The following is a 19,381-nucleotide window of genomic DNA, read 5'->3' as shown; positions in this document are numbered from 1 at the left end:
TTAAACATTCGTGAATCAAATTTAAATCACCTTAAATTTTAAGGATGTAATTTACAATTTAGTTTAAATAAAAAAAAGTGAAATAAAGTAATAAACTCAGAATAAACTCATCTAACCAGTGAGAATAATAAAAGTTTTCGCAGAAAATGATTCTTTTATACGTTGGACCAAAAAAAAAAAAAAAAAGTTCTGGGCATTGAAAAATGTGATGTGAACTTGTGCCTATCTATTTATTCACTCGAAGGAAAAAAGAGAGACTTTTTACACGTGAATTTCTCTTGGACTCGTATGTCTTGTCAAAAAAAAAAAACAAAGTCTGGTTCTACAACGGTGTGGCACAACTCGCTCATGTAGTGAGTTATAGTTGGTAAATAAGTGTCTCCATATAAACTAACTATCTTAAAAAAAAAAAAAAAAACGTCATTTAGTGGCCTTGTCAGCTACTCTCCAAAATCCATATGCAAATACCTAATTTGCAAGAAAACCATTGCAAGATGAAAGCGACATTTTGTGGACTCATGTAGCTTGTTTGACTATATGAGTCTATGAGTTTGATACTTGAGTTTTGCGTTAGAAAACGTGCGTTTTGGCCCTTAAAGTCGAAACAAGCGGGCACAAAATGTTTTAATATGTCCAATCAATGATGGCTTTGTTAATTGTTAACACATAGATATTAGTAACGATTCCTTCGTCAAACAGCACGTGGAAGGATTTAATTACCTCCTTCCTTCCCCATCCCATGCACCATTGCAATTTGCAAGCCACTCTGGTCTTTTTGGCCGCGAGCTTATTCGAAATAAATGGCTTATTTCTTATACGTTATAAATTTTTTAGAACAAATTATAGTTTACCATATAATTGTGGGGGCAGGTTTTAATTAACTTAATTATTAAAGTCTCTAATAATTGAATAAGAGGTTTGAAATTCAACTACCACTTACACAAAAAACCGATTGATATTTTTATTATCTTAGTTTGATGATAAAAAATACAATCATAAAAAACGGACTGATCTGATAATAAAGAATATAATTATCAAAAGTGAACGTCATATGTTAAATTTTATCAATATATATATATATATATATAATTGTGGGGGTAATAACCTTATAATTTCAAAATTTTCAAATTAAACCATGAAAATCAAGAATATTATAAATTCAATCTTACCGTTTCATTTATTTTAAATTAAACTATGAACTTTTAAAATTGTATTAATTTAACTCCCTGGATCAAACTTGATCTAAGGTTTGATTTGGAACCCACGAAATTATAAAGTTTAATTTGTGACAAAAATAAACTTTAGAGTTTGATTTGAAAATTTTGAATTATAGCATTCAATTTGAGACCGCCCATAAAATATGGGGTTTAAATTATAATTTACTCTATATACTTGAATTTTACTCTTTTTTTCATACAATATTTCTTTCAAAAAAAATAAAAGAGGAAGAAGTGATTCAAAATTACTTAATAACCCCAATTATCCCATTGATTTAATTTTTCTAATTGTCTAAATTGCTATTTACACTCTTAAAGTTTGGGATAATATTAATTTTGTCCCTTAAAATTTCAAAATTTTGATTCACACCCGAGCATTACCTTTCATTTAGAATTACACCTTTATATATAATTTTTTGTGAATGAGATGCTCATTAAATGCCAACTCATCCCAAAATGTCGTAGTTTAAATATATTTAAAGTACATAGTTTTGTCTATGTCAATAAAAAATCGGATAGAGATAGCAAAGGAGGAACCAAACAGTGGTGGCGAAGGTGGTGACGGCAAACTTAAATGGCAGTGGCGAAGGCTGAAGGAGACACACACACAGCCCCAAATATAATAAGAAAAGATGTACAAGAAAAAATTTTAATTACAAGGATTAATAAAAAGCATACTGATCATGTGGACAAAACAACGTAATTTTAGTTCATCTAAAATTGTGTCGGTTTGAGTTGAAATGGCATTTAATAACTACTTTATTAACGAAAATGAAAAGACTTTAATTAAAATGTTATGTTCCGTTAAATTTTGAAACTTTGAGAGACAAAATCAAAATTACCCATAAATAGAGGTTTTTTCAAGCACTTCACCATTCACTTTAATTTTAAATAGAGGTTTCTTTTATCAGAGAAGAAATCACTGGCTTCTATTGTCCTATGAGTTTGTGACACCATTTCATTACAAACCCTACCAGGAGATATTATAAATTACTATAATTGATCGTTTCCATTAAGCATTTGTAGCTACATCCCACAATTTTCCACTATTGAAGCATATTTTCCAAACCTCATATTCGGATGATGAAAATGACAAACATCTAGTGGAAGTGGAAGACAGGTTTAAAGCAGTAAAGAAAGTAGAAATGCCAAAAACATCAATATTGCTGGCTATTCTCCTTGTCTCACTTTCTAATTTTCTTTGTACAATTTCTAGGAAATTCAGGCCGAAGGGACCCTCAATGTTCAAGTTGGATCAGAAGCCTGAAGCTACAGACTACAACTTTTTGACCTTCAACTCTCTGGCTTGTAACTATTTACTCTTAATGATTCATGAGGCTGCTCTGTACCATATATCATCCAGCATGTTGACTATGAAATATTTCCGATCTTTCCCATTTTGAAAGTTCACGTGTGAAGGCTTGGACCTGGAAAGTAAAATTGCATCTCATTTCGGCAAAGAGCAAAAACGTTAATTATTGTTGTACATGGTGAGTTATATATTGCTGCACACACTTCAACTGCAATTGTGTTTTTAAAACATGATTTTAGTTATGTGTTATGTATATACAACGTGTAACTATTACTACTCAACTTAAAACACACCATAATCATTAAAGTTAATAAGGACAAAATTTAGTTATAAAGCTAGTTATTAGCCTAAGCCTACAACTTTACTCAATAAAATAAACATTATTACATATTTTGAAAATCTAACCGTTAAATTACATATTTTTTACATTCTCAATACACATGTCAAATTTTGTATTAATCGGATATTATTTACTATATGATCTACAAACTTATATTTTATGCATAATTTTAAAATATAAAAACTTGCAATTTAAATAATTTATTGATGATATAACTATTAATCTTAAATTTTTTTGAAATTTTACAAGTATGGAGGATATAAGAAGAAGACGTAATCCAATAGTGGATTTGTCAAAATTCATCTCCAATAAAAAGATATTGAATAAGGTTGTAATTTAAGACTATGATCAATTTTGTAACTAAATTTTATCCTTAAAATAATATTTGTCGCCAAGACTTGGAGTCAACTGTAGCTACTTATTATAATGAACTCATGTCATTGCCCAAGGCAAAAAAGGGAAATGTGGTTGTTGAGACTAAAAAAATTGGTTATTTTTCTCTGATTATTTTTATTAGTGATGAATTTTTTAGCAATGGAATGTCTAACATTATTTTAACAGCCAATTAATTTTTAGACATGATTAAATTATTAAAATGTTCTAGGTTTAATGAATGTTCTAATTATTCTTTTAATCAAATTTCAAGAAATAAGGCATTCATATGAAGTCGTGCAAAAATTAATGTTTATTTTAATATAAAAACTTAATTTTTCTATTTTATATAACAATTTTTCAAAAATACTTTCATCAGATAATTTATTTTAAACTTGATTTCATTAACATATCATATTTTCTTAATTTTTTAATTGTTTATTTTCTTTCACACACAATTACTATCATTCACTATAAAATAAATAGTGTCAATGTAAATTTATATAGTTACCATAATTGTAGATAATTTTTACTCAATTATATAATGATGAGTAAGATTTTGAGAATTGATTAGGCAAAATGTGAAACTTCTTTTTATTTTACAAATACTATGTCTACGTGAATGCTCTTAAGCTCACCTATGAGATAGGGGAGAGAATTTTGTCTCACCTAACAGTATACCCGTGTACAGTCACAATTAAGTGTATGAATGCTCTTAAGCTCAAACATGAGAGAGGAGAGAGAATTTTGTCTCGCCTTTTTTTTTTTTTTGAGAATAAATTTTGTCTCACCTAACAGTGTACCCGTGGACAGTCACAATTAAGAGTGTTTTTATTAGAGCATTAGTATTGATATAGGCAAATTGCTAAAATGCAAAATTTACTAACTAAATATAACAAAAGTGGGTTACGTCAGTGGAGGAAAAGCCAAATTCTTTGGCGGTGCACTATAGCTAAGATAGTAAAAGAAAAATTATTAAAAGATATATTATTTTATTATCTTGATGAAGGTATTTGCTGTTTATTATAATAAGTATATTATTTTATTATATTAATAGAGGTATTTGTTATTTATTGTAGTAAATATATTATTTTATTATGTTATTTATATTATTTTATTATGTTAAATGCTATAATAAAACCACTTATATCGAATATTTTGTAAAATAAAATAATAAAATAGTTTTTGTTGTACCAAATTGCTAAATATTTGACAATACTAGTCATTTCGTTGCAACAGCAGGGATTGTACTGTAGAGTAGTGAAGCCTAAGGGGTCCCACACTCTCACTAGTTTCTTTGTTGACTCACGTTAGGAAAGCTCAAAAAAGACCAAGGTCTATCATTTATCATAAACAGAGAGAGACCATGATAAATTGTAAGTTATAACTTAACGTTATTCCATCAACCAGAGGAATCGATCCAACTCTCAATACTTCAAGTTGGTTTTCATGAATTGATGGATTGGAATTTGAATTCAAATCTCAGGTTGGATTGGGTTCGAATTAGTTTTTTAAATCAATTTAACCCATCACATATATATAAATTTATTTTATTTATTTTTCTTTGGATAAATTCAGAAATTTGCAATGTAGTTTAATTATATTAAATAAATAAAAAGAACTAAAATTTTTATACGAGGCAAAACATGTAAGCACAGCTTATCATCCCAACCCATCCATAACGATTGATTGATTGGATTGGATTAATTTCTAGAAACAACAATAACAAGCAGCATTTTTCCTTTTTTTTTTTTTTTCAAAAATTATAACTCTTCGCCAAGCGGCAAGTTGTACAAAAGTAGAGATTTTTGTGCGCATTGCTCTTTTTTTCCGTCCCTCGTGTTTTCATTTGTTATACCTAACAGAAACAGTAAACGACTTTTTAGAAATTTAAAAACCCGCGGACGGCCTCGGTAAAGTCTATTTTTACTGGTGATTTCGCGGCAACTACATGGATTGGCCTCACTGTAGCGTATAGAGTAGTACAGAGTATTGAAGACTATGAAGTGGGCCAGTTTCTTTGTTGACTACAGTAAAAGCTCAAACAGCAATGGTCTTTTTCATCTTTCATCAGAAACAAACAAACAAACAAACAAAAATTCCAAAAAGCCTTTCTCACTCAGGACTTCCAACGCATCCTCTCTCCTTCTCTGCACTTTCCTCTCCTCTCCTTTTTCCTTTGTCCACTTCCTCTTATTTCCTCTCTCTCTCTTTCTCAATCTCACACCTCACCTTTCCCTTCTCTCTCTCTCTCTCTCTCTGTGGATGAACTCCTAAGCTCAACAGCAAACTCCCTAGGGTTTCCAATTTCTCTTCCAATTCAACCATGGCGTCACAAATCGAACAAGGTACTCTCTCTTTCTCTCTCTCTCTCTCTCTTCAATGATTTAAAGAAAATTGTTAGGTATTGTATTTTGACTTTGTAGTTGTTAATTTTTGTTCAATAGGAGCAGGAGGTGAGAGAGACTTAGAGCAGGGACTGACGATGACTCCAACGCCATCATCGACTCAAAACCCTCTCGCCGAGACTTCGCCTTCGCCTTCGCCGTCGCCGTCTCCGTCTCCATCGGCGACGGCCACGGCTCCGGCGTTAGTCCTATCGAACTCCGGCAAGCGGATCGATCAAGCCGGGAAGAAGAAGTACGTGAAGCAGGTGACAGGCCGGCACAACGACACCGAGCTCCACTTGGCGGCGCAGCGCGGCGATCTGGCCGCCGTGAAGCAGATACTCGAAGACATCGATTTGCAGATGGTGGGGACTTTGAGCGGCGAGGAACTTGAGGCCGAAGTCGCGGAGGTCCGGGCTGCGGTTGTGAATGAAGTGAATGAGTTGGGAGAGACGGCGCTGTTTACGGCGGCGGATAAGGGGTACCTCGATATTTTGAAGGAATTGTTGAAGTATTCGAGCACAGAAACTCTTACGAAGAAGAACCGGTCCGGGTTTGATCCGTTGCATATAGCTGCAAGTCAAGGGCACCACGGTAATGGATCATGTAGCTTCAGCTTGTTTTTGATTATGTGGTTTATGAATTTTTGTATTTTTTAGTTTGAATAATGGTAAAGATTATTAAAGATGAAAGTTAAGCTTATATAGGTATTGGGTTTGTTAGAGATGTGGAATTTATTCAATGAATGCTGTTATATAGGTATAAATGCATTGCTTATGGTAATTGTAGAAGGATATATATATATATATATATGTATGTAAGGTATTGACAGTTGGGCTCTGTTTGATTGCAATTAAGAGAAGTAGCAGCTTGCAACTTCGTGAACTACCAAGTTTATTAACTGAGAAAAAGGATGTCTTTGTAGTTTTCCTTTAAATGCCTATATATAGATAGATATCAAAATTGAAAAATTATAGAGCACATGTTCACACAAGTTAACGAAGGCTGTCTATGGCTTTTGGTTCATTATTAGCTTATATGCGTTAACTTAGAGAAGATTATCGTTTATCAAAAAGAAATGGTGAGCTCAAGTGGATTGTAATTGGCTCCTTACTTTCGAATTCCCACTTTTTAGTTTTATTGCTTTTGGCTCCGATTCCTGTTTCAGTCTTCAGGATATGGAGAACAAAGAATTGAATGTCATAATGACTACTTTTGTAAAATATGCTATTAGTTGCAAAATCTCTGTTTTCTATACAATTGACAGTGCACTGATAATAATTCTTCCATTACAGCCATTGTCAAGGTGCTACTAGATCACGACCCTGGGCTCAGCAAAACAATCGGCCAATCAAATGCAACTCCTCTTATATCTGCAGCTTCAAGAGGCCATACAGAAGTAGTTAATGAACTACTGTCAAAGGATTGTAGCTTGTTGGAAAAAACTAGGTCTAATGGGAAAAATCCATTGCATTTCGCTGCCCGACAGGGGCATCTTGGCGTTGTAGAAGCATTGCTGACCAAAGATCCACAGTTGGCTCGAAGGACTGACAAGAAGGGGCAGACTGCTCTGCATATGGCTGTAAAAGGGCAGAGCTGTGACGTGGTGAAATCGCTTCTTCATGCTGATGCTGCAATTGTTATGCTTCCTGATAAATTTGGCAATACAGCGTTACATGTAGCCACAAGGAAAAAGCGAGTAGAGGTAGGTGCTTCTGTTGGTGATGCTGCACTTTTTTTGTTTAGAATTAGAAGTGCATGCTTTGAGAGATTCAATTGCTCACATATCTTTTGAATGCTAATAATATTTGTATCTTCTACATATAAATAATAATAATAAAACTGTATATTTTAAATTATAGTCAATGACTTTAAATCTCATTGATGCCTAGTGTCTGCCAAAAACTAAAGTTTTAAACTAGTGTCTTTCATCCTTTTTTGTTTCTAATCAAGCTACTCTCTCTTTCTTGTACCAACTTTTCTTTTACATGCATTCTCTACTACTTCCTTTGAATCTTTCCAATGTCCAAGATGAAAATTATCATGTTGCTTTGGTCTTCTACCATCAATGTTTTCCTTCTATTTTAGCACCTCAAATGTTTTCCTCATATTTTAACACTGCAGCAGGAAAACTAGCATGTATTAATTGCTTCTTTCATGTATATCATGCTTCTTAATTTTTTTCTTCCTTTAAATTTGAATTCACTATATTGCATTTGAATTAACAATGGAATTGAATCAAGCCACAATAATTGTCTATATTAGGCTAAAATTATCCAACTTCTGTGTTTTTCCATTTATGCCAAGTTAGTAAATTATATTATGATGCACCCCCTCTCCTCTCTGGGCATAACAGATAATTCATTTGATTGCATGTTCCAGTTGAGCATGCTTTATATTATTTGAAGTCTGCATATATGCATTTAGGGGGGAAAGAGTTGTCCTGGAACTGACCTTCCCTTTTCTCCTTGCAGATAGTGACTGAGTTGTTATCCCTTCCTGACACTAATGTCAATGCACTGACCAGAGACCACAAAACAGCTCTTGACATAGCTGTAGAGCTTCCCCTTTCCGAAGATTCGTCAGAGATAAAGGACTGCCTTTCGAAATATGGTGCTCTCAGAGCTAATGAACTGAACCAACCAAGGGATGAGTTGAGGAAAACTGTGACTCAAATTAAGAAAGATGTTCATATCCAGCTTGAACAAACGAGGAAAACTAATAAAAATGTTCATAATATTTCTAAAGAGCTCAGAAAACTTCACCGAGAAGGTATCAACAATGCCACTAACTCAGTTACTGTGGTGGCTGTGCTATTTGCTACAGTTGCCTTTGCAGCTATTTTCACTTTGCCTGGTGGGGATAATGATAATGGTTCGGCTGTGGTGGCGAAGACAATTTCTTTTAAAATTTTCTTCGTCTCCAATGCCATTGCACTTTTTACATCGTTGGCTGTTGTGGTTGTTCAAATTACACTGGTCAGAGGCGAGACAAAAGCAGAAAAACGGGTAGTGGAGATAATTAACAAGTTGATGTGGTTGGCTTCTGTGTGCACTTCGGTGGCATTTATGGCATCCTCATATATTGTGGTTGGGAGGAGGCATAAATGGGCTGCGATTTTGGTTACAGTTGTGGGGGGAGCAATAATGGCTGGGGTTCTTGGCACTATGACTTATTATGTGGTGAAGTCGAAGAGGAATCGTTCAATGAGGAGGAGAGACAAGAGTAGGAGCATGTCCAACTCGTGGCCACAATCTGAATTCTCCAACTCAGAAGTTGATCGGATTTATGCCCTTTGATTGGGGGACTTTTAGTATTGGAAGTATGTAGGACTATATAGACTGGAAAATGCATGCAGAACAGAGTACAAACGTGTTTAGGTATGCCTTTAAGAATCACTTCGGTATTCAATAAGAAACAATACCTCTAACAGTTACATTCTTGTGCATGTCTATGTATTCCCACATCCCTGCAGGCTTATTTTTTGGGATCCAAAACTTGGAATGATAAATTCATGTAATGTTACTTTTAATATGAGATATGTAAGTACAGATGTTGATCTCAGTAACAGTAGTTAACCACCTCTGCTCCCCCCCCCCCTCCCCCCCCCCTCTTTCCCTCAACTTGTTATACCTTCTCTGCTATTACAATCATGGTTTAACGTAGGGATGTTCAGAGCAACTAAACACTAAAATATTAATTTCATGTTCTCAACCAAATAATTAAAACACATTATTTTTATTTTCTAAATTTACTTATTTTATTGGAAAAAAAAAACCATAAAAATACTTTTATCTCAAAGCATATGGAGCTGTTAGAATTTTTAAAATTATAAAAGAGAGAATAGAGAGAATGAGAAAACACAAAAATTACGGCCTATATTTATGGAGAAAAGCCTTTGAGTCTTTGACAATTATAACTTCATTATAATCCCAATTCTTGTGTATGGAGGAAAGCCTTTGACAACTACATCTTCACTATAATCTCAATTCTTGTGTTACAATGAGGGGTATTATTTATAAGAGGTTGAACCCTATAATAACAACAGTTAACTGACTTGTACTTCAAGTAGAATTCTCGACTTGCACGTCAAGGATTGGGTTTAGATCTACATTATGATTGGACTTAATACCTTTAGCACCCACTCAAACTTAAAGTGAAAGCTTGAAAACAACTTGAGTTTGGAAAGTGAAGATGCCTCAAATATGTCTTGAAAAAGATGACCATGAATGACGAACATGGATGGAGAATGAATCGTGTAAAATGAATGCGTAAAGTTTTGATTATGACAATGAATTACAACATTTGATGAATTACAATATTAGGAAGGGTGCATCACTGACCAAGGAGGGGCTGCTATGACCTATGGGTGCCTACACTAAACGTTGTGATAAAGTATGTAACTAAGTTAATGATGTCGAAGATGTTGAACCCAAATATAAAATTGTCAATTCATGTGATTTGGGTGACTCACAAAAACAAACGGACCCCAAAATCATAATCCATGCTAAAAACAAAGTGAGACACCCCGATTTAAATAGAGCAATGATTAGTGAAATGCATGCGATGATTAAAGGCTTCAATGAAATCCAAATGCACCAATGATTGAGATTTCAATGAAGAGTGGTGCACATTATACTTGTAGGGGCTACATCTTAGAGGCGTGATGAAGCTGCATGATAAAAAAGAAAAGAATAGACAATATATACGAGGCTACCGATTAGCGAAGCAGTAATCACCAAGATCATCGAGGTTGTTCGTATGTTTTTCATGACAAGAAATAAATTAGGATGATCCTACAGAGTGTGCAGTGATGGTGACAAAGACAACCCTGATCTTGCAATTAATAGAGGCCATAGAAACTTACAATGTATAAAAGCCAACTTAGAGCAATAAAGATCAGTTCATATTAGCAACTGTGTTTGTGAAGTCGATTGCGGGCATGCATAAGTTGGGCGGTCTAAAACCCAACTACAATTTAATCATAGGAGTAGCAGGGACATAGCTTTAGCTTAAAGTTCAATGGTCTTTGAAGCCTTTGAAAACAATAAGCATCTTTAACAACACGTGGTTGTCATAGGCATAGAAAGACTTAAATCATGCTTTGAAATTCCAATTGGATGGGCCACGCTTTGCCACAATTTTGTCAATTTGCAACATTTGGGCTTTAAACATGGTTGAAGGTGACAGCACTTAAAGGCTAAGCTTGAGCAGCAACGTTGCAATATCTCGATAAGGCTTCAGCGGCGGTACATTGAAGTATTGAACAAGGCTTGATTTTTATTTTTTACTAGCCTCTAAGCGTGATAATTATTTTTAGGGTAGTTTTCTTAATTTTTTTATAATTTAAAATAATTTAGTAATTAGTAATTTATTTTGTAATCTATAAGAACAACTATAAATGTTATAGGAACAATCATAAATATATATTTTATCGTACCAAAATGAAAATAATAGAATTTTTCTCAAAAATTCGAAAGGCAAGTGAATGAAAATATTCATTTTTAATAAAATTTATTTATAACATTTTGTTACTCATTAAAAAGAATATAAATTTTGAAAATTATTCTTTTAGTTTTAAACAAACTTTCTCAAACCTTATTTTTTATGCCTATAATCCAAAACGACGAAAAACGTAACTAAAAATTTAATAAAACTTAACAATGATTAATTAGACCAATTAGGCAATCTAAAAAATTAATTGTTGTTGATAATCTATTAAGGTTATTTTCTTTGCAAAATATGTAATTTTGTCCACCAAAAAGATATTATTTAATAAACAATTATTAGCAAAATCTGAACACTGATGGTACACTACTCTCTTAGTTTCACAGCTTATAAGGCAGTAAATGAGGGGGGAGGGGGTTCTTTCGATGTGGGACTTTGAGGAATGGGAGCAAGGCCTAGCATCTGCCCATCTCCAAAAATGGTCTCCACATATGCATTGTTATAAAATAATAATAATAATAATAAAATTGCAAAAGCTAAAATTTATCACTCATCCGATTATTTTCATTTGGCTAACCTTTACTTTTCTCTAAATAAATGGCATTATAGAGTTCTTCTAATACAACTATTAAGAATACTTTGTCCACCACAAAGGATTAAAAAATAAATAAAAATAAGTAAAGTCTCATAGTTTAACATCTAAATTGAGCACTATAAAAAATTATGCTATATAATAGAATAAATATCAAATTACAATAAATACCAAATTATCCAAATCATACTATGTAATAAAATAATATTATATTTTTATATGCTATATTTAATTCTTTATAATGCAATAGGATAACATTTAACAATCAAAGAGAATTTAAAAAACAAAACTAAATCACGTTAACCCAAAGTAGAGTTTTAAAGAGTATAAAAAATTATCAACCTAAAGCAGAGATACAAGAAAAATAAATTTAAAAAAAAAAAATCCACCAGACAGAAAGAGAGACAGAGAGAGAGCCTTTTTTTTTTCTTTTGTGTAAGGGAAAACTATGCATAGAATGGAAGAGATGATGACAAATTTATAGTAAGAGAGTGTAAATAAGAAGAGACAAAAATAAAAGAAAATGAAGGTAAAGAGAAAGAATGATATTAATGTAGAGGATAGTGGGAAGATGAAAAGGTAAGGGAAGGAGAAAGGTTGGAGAAGTGTAAATATTAAAAAAATAAATGTTAAAAATAATTATAGGAAAATTGGAAAGAAAAAAGATAATAAAGTGGAACTGATGTGGCTCAACTAAAACGTAGCAACAATAAATGCTACACTTCAGCTTTTAGATATATATATATATATATATTTGGAATATTTTTGGAACGAATTTAATGTAGGTTTGATGGAACAAAAGGTATTAAAATAAAAAATTTAAATAAATAAATAAAAAGCCAAAGATTGTGAAGGAGTAGAATACTTCTTCACTATAATCTCAATTCCTAGGAAATTTATAGGAGACTAAACTCTAAATTAACCCTACAATAAACCATAGTTAATTGAATTGTACTATAAGTACGAATTAGGATTCTTGATTTTGCACCATAAGGATTGGGCTTAGGTCTTGATTATAATTGGGCTTGACCTTTAACAAGAGCCTTTCATTATTTGGTATTTACTAAACAACCTCGTTTTACTATCTATTGTTGAAGGAAAATGCTAACGAATGTTCTTAAGAAATTAGTTAATAATCTATTTAAAAAAAGTTTTTATAGGAAAAAAAATTTAATGTTTTGACAGTTTTTTTCATTTTCCATAAAAATAGTGTCAAAACTTTCCTAAAATGAATTGTTAACCAATGCCTTAAAGGCACTCACTAGCATAACCCTTAAAAGATTATGTATATTCACCGTTTCGGTTACTGAGTTACAACAAGGTAGTGTAGCTACAGATCAAGAGGGCATCTTACGAGATGCTTTTAAGAGATGTAACGAACCCACCCACTTTGAGGCCCATATCCCTCACGATTTTGTTCTTTTCCCAAAGTATAATATCTACACAATTTGAGCAAAGTCGTTACAAACAGTATCAAAGCCATGCTCTAGCCAAAAGTATAGGTTCATAGTAGATAATGTCTATACAGTTGGGGTAAGTGGGCTCTATTTTATAACTGAAATGGCCCCATTTCCATCTCCGCTCTACCCCACTCTGTTCATTGGGCCCTTGATCAAGGGAATTCGTTTCTTTAACATTTCGAAGACCCATCTTCTTCTTCTTCCAGAGACTCTTTCTTTTTGTTTGTTAATGAATAAAAAGGTGGCAATTGTCGCAGTTCTAGGCGCGACCAACTGAAAAAATAATAATTCAGGGTTCTAGCTAGATGGACCCACTAGAGGAGACTTTAAGAGGAATTCAGTGCTCCTTTCCTTTACATTGGTTAAGCCAACCTATAGTCCATTAACTTCGGTTCAGGTGGTAGCTAGGCATGAGATTTTTATTGAATTGTTAACACTTAGCAGCAATAATCCTAACACATATCAACGTCATGCGGTCCTCCGAGCCTTCAAAGTTCAAACTTACCTAACCAGTGATTCTTGTTGTCCTGTAAGTGCTACATATATATATACATTTCTGGTTATATATATTCTGCAAGCTCCTTTTTTATTCCATTGGGATTTGGGACCAACAGTTTTCTAAGGAAAACAAGGGCTGTTAAATGGACAGCAACAACATTCATTCTTTTGATTTGCATGATGTACTTTCACAAGGTTACCTGGATCACATGAGGCAACTTTGTTTAGGTGTGCATGGTTTCATGCACCAAGTCTATCTTCAAATAATTTTTAAGTAAACTTGGGGAACTTTTTTTCCCTGTATTAATAATGCTCCAACAAGTACATAGCCATAAACTCTATCCTTAAAAACCGATATTGATCATTAGTGAAGCACAAAGTTCAACACCAGAAAATTATTAGTTATTCTCAAATTATAGTGATGTACTACTCCATACCAATAAATTCTAATAGTAGCTTACTTGTATATATTGATGTAGAGTATTCACATCAATTGTACTTCAAAATATATACTATGTCATATGACCTAATAATTATAGGTTAAACCAAGGGCGAACCATGTCTAATATAAGGGGGCTGGCGCCACAAAATTTTAAAAAATTAATTACCAGTAAGCAAATAAAAGACTCACTAGTTTTTTTTTTTTTTATAGACTTGGCCCCCCTTCCAAGAAAATAATTGGACCCCAGCTATTACATTTCCGTGTAGCGAGTTAGAAAACTTTTGTATATTCAATAGAGCTTAGAAAAATGTAAAGCTTTTATATAAGATAAGTTTTCAGAAATAGAACTTTTGTATGCAATATATATATATATATATATATATATATATGAGTTATGACTCACCTTGGAATTAAAAATCCAAGACTTATGTACGTGTGGTACTCTAGAGTTTTTCTTGAATTGTGAATCAATTAGTTTAGTCTCGCACACCACCCCCCCCCCCAAAAAAAGTAAAAATCCTAGTTCTGCCCTGGGTTAAACACTACATAATTGTAAAATCAATTACTCTCAAAAGTGAGATATTCCGATGTCAGATTAGATGTAATGGCTGCAAATATATCAGGCATTTATTTAGCTATGCATCCAAACTTCATGATCCTGAAAGGCCATTTGTGTGCACTGTGCACTGTGCACACTAATGAGTGTCCGTACACTGACTTTTTGTGCAATTGTTTTGGGGGTCATTTTGAAAACGTAAGTTGCAAAAGAACAAGCTGAGGTAATCACTAATCAGGCACACCAGTAGGTATGTGAGGCCTTCCATTTCCTTCTTTGTCCCTGTAGAAGCTGGGTGGGGAAAAGGGTTTCTCACCTTGGTGCTCAACGACATCAAACTGGCCTTTTTATTACTTTCCATTGCCTCTTATCCTGTCAAAGTTCTGGCTGACATGTTTACTTAGTTTAAGGTATAGTGCACTGTACACCCACTATAGCTAAATAAAAAGAATGGCAAAAGAGCCACCTGAAAAGCTTTTTGTCTGCACTTGAAAGATTTCCTCTTCTTATATTTTGTTTTTTATTGTCTTTCCTTAGCTTAACTTTGTTGGTATTGAATATTGTAACCGTGCAAGTATGGGCGGCTTAAGCTTAATCCTAACACTTTTCCAACATTTTGATCGGTTTTCTAAAACTTTGTAAAAGAATGTTTCATTTTTTTGTCAGAAGTGATAAGAAATTTAAGGGAGGCCGTAGGTGTCTCTTAGTTGCTTTAGAGGGGTGGACAAGTGGGCTTCTAGTATTACAGTCATGATTAATTCTGTTATTTGATAATTGTCTGGAACATAATGATACTCATCTTTGTGTAGTTTATATTATTTTGTAATGTATTTGAAGGAAACCATGTCAGCTTGTGGAAGTGATGGCTGGTGATTAGAACAACCTAACTTTACAGGTAAGCAACATATAATTCTATTTGTTTGGAATAATTAGGTAACTATAAGCCAGTTTATTTGCTAAAGTCACTCTGTCTCCAAAGTAAAAAGCAAATAAATTTGAGGAAAATAAGCTGGCCAAACACACGTATCCTTTTTCTTTTCTCCTAATCATTTAAAAACAAAGTTGAAATTAGGGAGGCTTTGAGAATTATGTTGGGAAAGGCTTGAATGTCATTAGGAAAGCTTTGCAAAATCATGGACAAGCTTGGAATTTTTTTTATAATTTATATCTTCCGATTGTTTAACTTCATAACCATGATAGAAACTGTCAGTTATGGAACATGATCATTTACTTTTTGCTACTTAATAAAATTGAAAAGATTGTATTTCTCATTATAAACAATCACTATCAGATCCACTCCCTATTAAGTTATTATCTAGGTGAATAAGCCTAGATTCAAATAGCTTCCATTTCGGAAGAAACAAGGATATAAAATCCTACTATCAATACCAGACTTTTAGTTGTACAGTACACCTGAAGAATCAAAATTGATGTCAACGTTCCCTGAATTAGTTAGAATCATTTAAGCGAAGCAAGGTCTATATAAAATAGATGCTATCTTGATTTTTCATTCTTATACTTTGGTCCTTATAATTCGTTATGATATCCACAACCTGAATACTAATGTCTTAAGAGATTGGAGTTTCTGAAGTCAACTTGATAGCCAGGTGATGGGATGTGCATGGAGTCCAATCTACCGTGTTGGTTATGCTGAGGATTCAAGAGCCAGCAGGTCTAGTCCTGAATCACATAAAACGGGTATCTGTAGCATTATTGGGAATATTTCCAATATTTGAATACACTAGCTGCCCTATACTCAATATTGTAATTTCAAACATGAATGTAGATCAAGTAATATGGCAGTATATATATGCTGATGATCTTTGTGACTCCTTTTGGTATCCGTCAAAATAAAACTGTAACAACTTCATGGACATCAAAGAAGTCAAGCTTACCTCAAAGTGGAATTGGTGGATTGAACCCAAGTTCACCCCTTTGGGGGAACTGGAGGCGTCATTAAGTCAAGAGGCCTTTGGTGGGAAACTATGTAGTTTGTGTTCAAAAGTGCATAAAAGAGGATTTTTTTGTACAGAATTTTCCAAAGTGGCTTTTGAATAGACGGAGCTATGATTTCTTGTCTAAGGAAGATGTGGGAACAAGAAATGTCAATCAACTAATATTGGTAAATCCCACTTAAGTGGAGTAATCTATATGAAGAACCTCATTCATTTGTACTGATTATAACTTGTTTTGAGGAAGAGAACTTTTATTCAGAGTTTTCACAAACTTCCACAGGTTGCTCTGATCTAAAAATTACAAAAAGCCATACACAATTATAAGTCTTGGATCAAAGCATAGTTATTATCAAAATTATGAAAGAAGGAAAGCACGTCATTAGCCAATTACAACTTTGTACTTTGCCCTTGTTTTTCTTCTCTCTCTGACTCTCTCTCTCTCTCAGCCCCTGCAAAGGTCTGGCCTTTCTTGATCTTCAAGAACTGCAATCCTTGAAGTTGACAATGAGTAAAACCCAACTTCAGTTACAGTCTTTCTGGAATGGAAGAGCTGCTGAGACTGCTTGCAATGAGCAATTGCTCCTTGGATTGATATCTCAATATCTGAACTAGCACTGTTACATCTCTTGAGAAATTGCAACTCATGGAATCCATTTGAATTGTTTGAGCTTGAAGATGAAGAAGATCCAGATGATTCTGAAGAGGATGAAGACTTCTTTGTCGAATGGCGTTTGATAGCCATGGAGAATGATCTCCTATGGCGACCAACAATACCAATCTCTGCACTCTTTTCTTTGTCAATGCTCCTCACACTACTAGTTGAAGTTAAGCATTTGTCCTTGTTAATTTGTCCAAATGGGATTTTCTTAGACTCCTTCATGTACTTATTCATACATTCCTTGGCTTTGGAAACCGATCCTTCGTCTGCATCCTTTGTAGCAGCTGTGCAGGACTCGTGGGAGCAACCAGATTTGCTGAAGAAGGACTTGAGGTAAGCCCTGGAAGCCTTCAGCTTTAAGCCAAGTGAGGACTGCTTGAGCTTTTTAGTCCAAGACTTTTTTGGGTGTTCACCAATGAAGCCACTGACCTCATTGGAATACTCGTAGAGATACTCATCTGGGTTCAGCTCTCCACTGACCCTGCATGATTCTGAGGGTGAGATGTTGCAGGACTCAAATGGGGTACTATAATTTGGTGTTGGGGCACTAGTGGTTAATGGGGTGCTATAGAATTCTTCAAAGATGTCTTTTCTTGTATCATAAGCAGGACTGGAGTTTTGCAAGAGTTTTTCTACCATTTGTATACGTGGTGGGAGGTGAAGAGGAAGGAGCTTTCCTTTGTAGAAGAGCTCATCAGCTGGTGAAGTTGTAGGCTCTCTCTCTTGAGAGATGGAAGACATTTGGAACTCAAATTCTCTGGGGTGTGGAGGGGAGCTTAGAGAATGGGAAAGGAAGTGAGAGTATGAGCTTACTTCCATGTCAATGTAGTCATCATCTGCTTGCTCACATGGTAGGAGGTTCACAGCCATTTCAAGTTTCAATCCTGTTTTGATAAGATGGACCTCTCTCTCTCTCTCTCAATGAATTAGCTTATGGGAGTTGAGCATTCTGAGGAGGGAAGAGGGCAAGTGCACCCTTTAAAGTGTGGATGATGCCAATTTTGGAAAGAAATAAATTTTATTGTCCGAAATTTGTAATATCTTTGAATGCTTCCAAATATAAAATTCAGAAACATTAAGGAGCTTTTTTAATGTCCCAGCACTGACTCGTGTCTACATTTCTCTTTTCTTGTGGCTCACTGCTTTTCTCATTTATATATTTAGTTATTAAATAGCCTCTTTTGTTTTAAAAGTTGCTCTTTAAAGAAGTAAAAAGAAAACCAGTAATGATTTTAATCAGTGAATTATGCAGTATTATAGTATCTCTGTCATGGGCTCATTGTTCCTTACAAAGCACTTTGTAGGCATCATTAAGACTTGATTATTTGTTGGGACCATATGCCATATTGCAGATTCTCAAATTAAATTGTCATCAGAAGACTACATCCATGAGCAATGAATCATCCCCCATTGATTTGATATGATTATCAGATATTCAGAGAAATGGATCTGATCATTGAAAGATTCACCTAGCAGTCTAGCACTGTTGTAGTACTAGGGTTTGTATTTGTCCAGCCAAACTTAGTTGCATAAAAAATGAGTAATTTGCAAATACCATTTTCTATGAAAATTCCATGTTTGATATACCCTACCTCTAACTATAATAAGTTCATAATCTTTTTCACAACTATTGAAATGATATGTTTTGATTAGTATTGATAAAAGTGATGTCAGCGATGGATCGATGTAAAAATGATAACACTCTAATTATGACTTACCACATCAATAATCGTTAAAAAGAAAATGATTGTGAAAATTGCTAATAGTTTTATAGTTCAATTGACACTCCCGGGTGTTTTTAAACCGAAACAGTCAGAGTCCAAATCCTCCACTTCTAAGGATTCCTAACATGACTCTTCTACATTTTTTCCCTCCCCTCTTTCATTTTATTTTAGGCTGCAGCTTTTTGGGGTCTTTTAGTGTACTCCCTGTGTACTTTAATTATACTCAAACTTTTTCATTTCTAATAACAAATTTTATGCTGCTGATATTTATCTCACAAGAACCTAAGATTAAGTTCTTGAGATCAATATTTTATTAGATGACTACGTTAGGCAGATTGCATTTTTTCTCTGTTTTGGATTTATTTTCTTCTTTTCTTTTTTGTTTATAACTTTATATTGTAGTTATTCGGTTATCTTTTT

General features: G+C 33.8%; 2 protein-coding genes across 2 annotated transcripts; one reads left to right on the top strand and one right to left on the bottom strand.

Moving 5' to 3' along the window:
• Nucleotides 1–5,321: 5,321 nt before the first annotated feature.
• On the top strand, nt 5,322–9,209 carry LOC112015808 (ankyrin repeat-containing protein ITN1). Its single transcript, XM_024048244.2, has 4 exons — nt 5,322–5,589; nt 5,689–6,222; nt 6,924–7,333; nt 8,103–9,209. The coding sequence occupies exons 1-4, from the start codon at nt 5,568–5,570 to the stop codon at nt 8,925–8,927; spliced, it is 1,791 nt and encodes a 596-aa protein (XP_023904012.2). The 5' UTR covers nt 5,322–5,567; the 3' UTR covers nt 8,928–9,209.
• A 7,532-nt stretch (nt 9,210–16,741) lies between these two features.
• On the bottom strand, nt 16,742–18,343 carry LOC112015799 (probable membrane-associated kinase regulator 4). The gene has a single exon (XM_024048234.2). It carries the CDS (start codon nt 18,105–18,107, stop codon nt 17,022–17,024), a length of 1,086 nt encoding a protein of 361 aa, XP_023904002.1. The 5' UTR covers nt 18,108–18,343; the 3' UTR covers nt 16,742–17,021.
• Between the last annotated feature and the right edge of the window lie 1,038 nt (nt 18,344–19,381).

This window comes from Quercus suber, unplaced genomic scaffold, assembly GCF_002906115.3.
Source record: "Quercus suber isolate HL8 unplaced genomic scaffold, Cork oak 2.0 scaffold_157, whole genome shotgun sequence".
Taxonomy (NCBI): domain Eukaryota; kingdom Viridiplantae; phylum Streptophyta; class Magnoliopsida; order Fagales; family Fagaceae; genus Quercus; species Quercus suber.
The sequence above is the reverse complement of the archived record's forward strand: the minus strand, read 5'-3'. Positions and strand labels throughout refer to the sequence as shown.

Bases quoted from the DNA above. Each gene is read 5' to 3' on its own strand.
- LOC112015799 (XM_024048234.2), bottom strand. From the start codon at position 18,107: ATGGCTGTGAACCTCCTACCATGTGAGCAAGCAGATGATGACTACATT.
- LOC112015808 (XM_024048244.2), top strand. From the start codon at position 5,568: ATGGCGTCACAAATCGAACAAG. The intron at 5,590-5,688 runs GTACTCTCTCTT...TTTGTTCAATAG, and splicing joins GGCGTCACAAATCGAACAAG to GAGCAGGAGGTGAGAGAGAC. The intron at 6,223-6,923 runs GTAATGGATCAT...CTTCCATTACAG, and splicing joins TGCAAGTCAAGGGCACCACG to CCATTGTCAAGGTGCTACTA.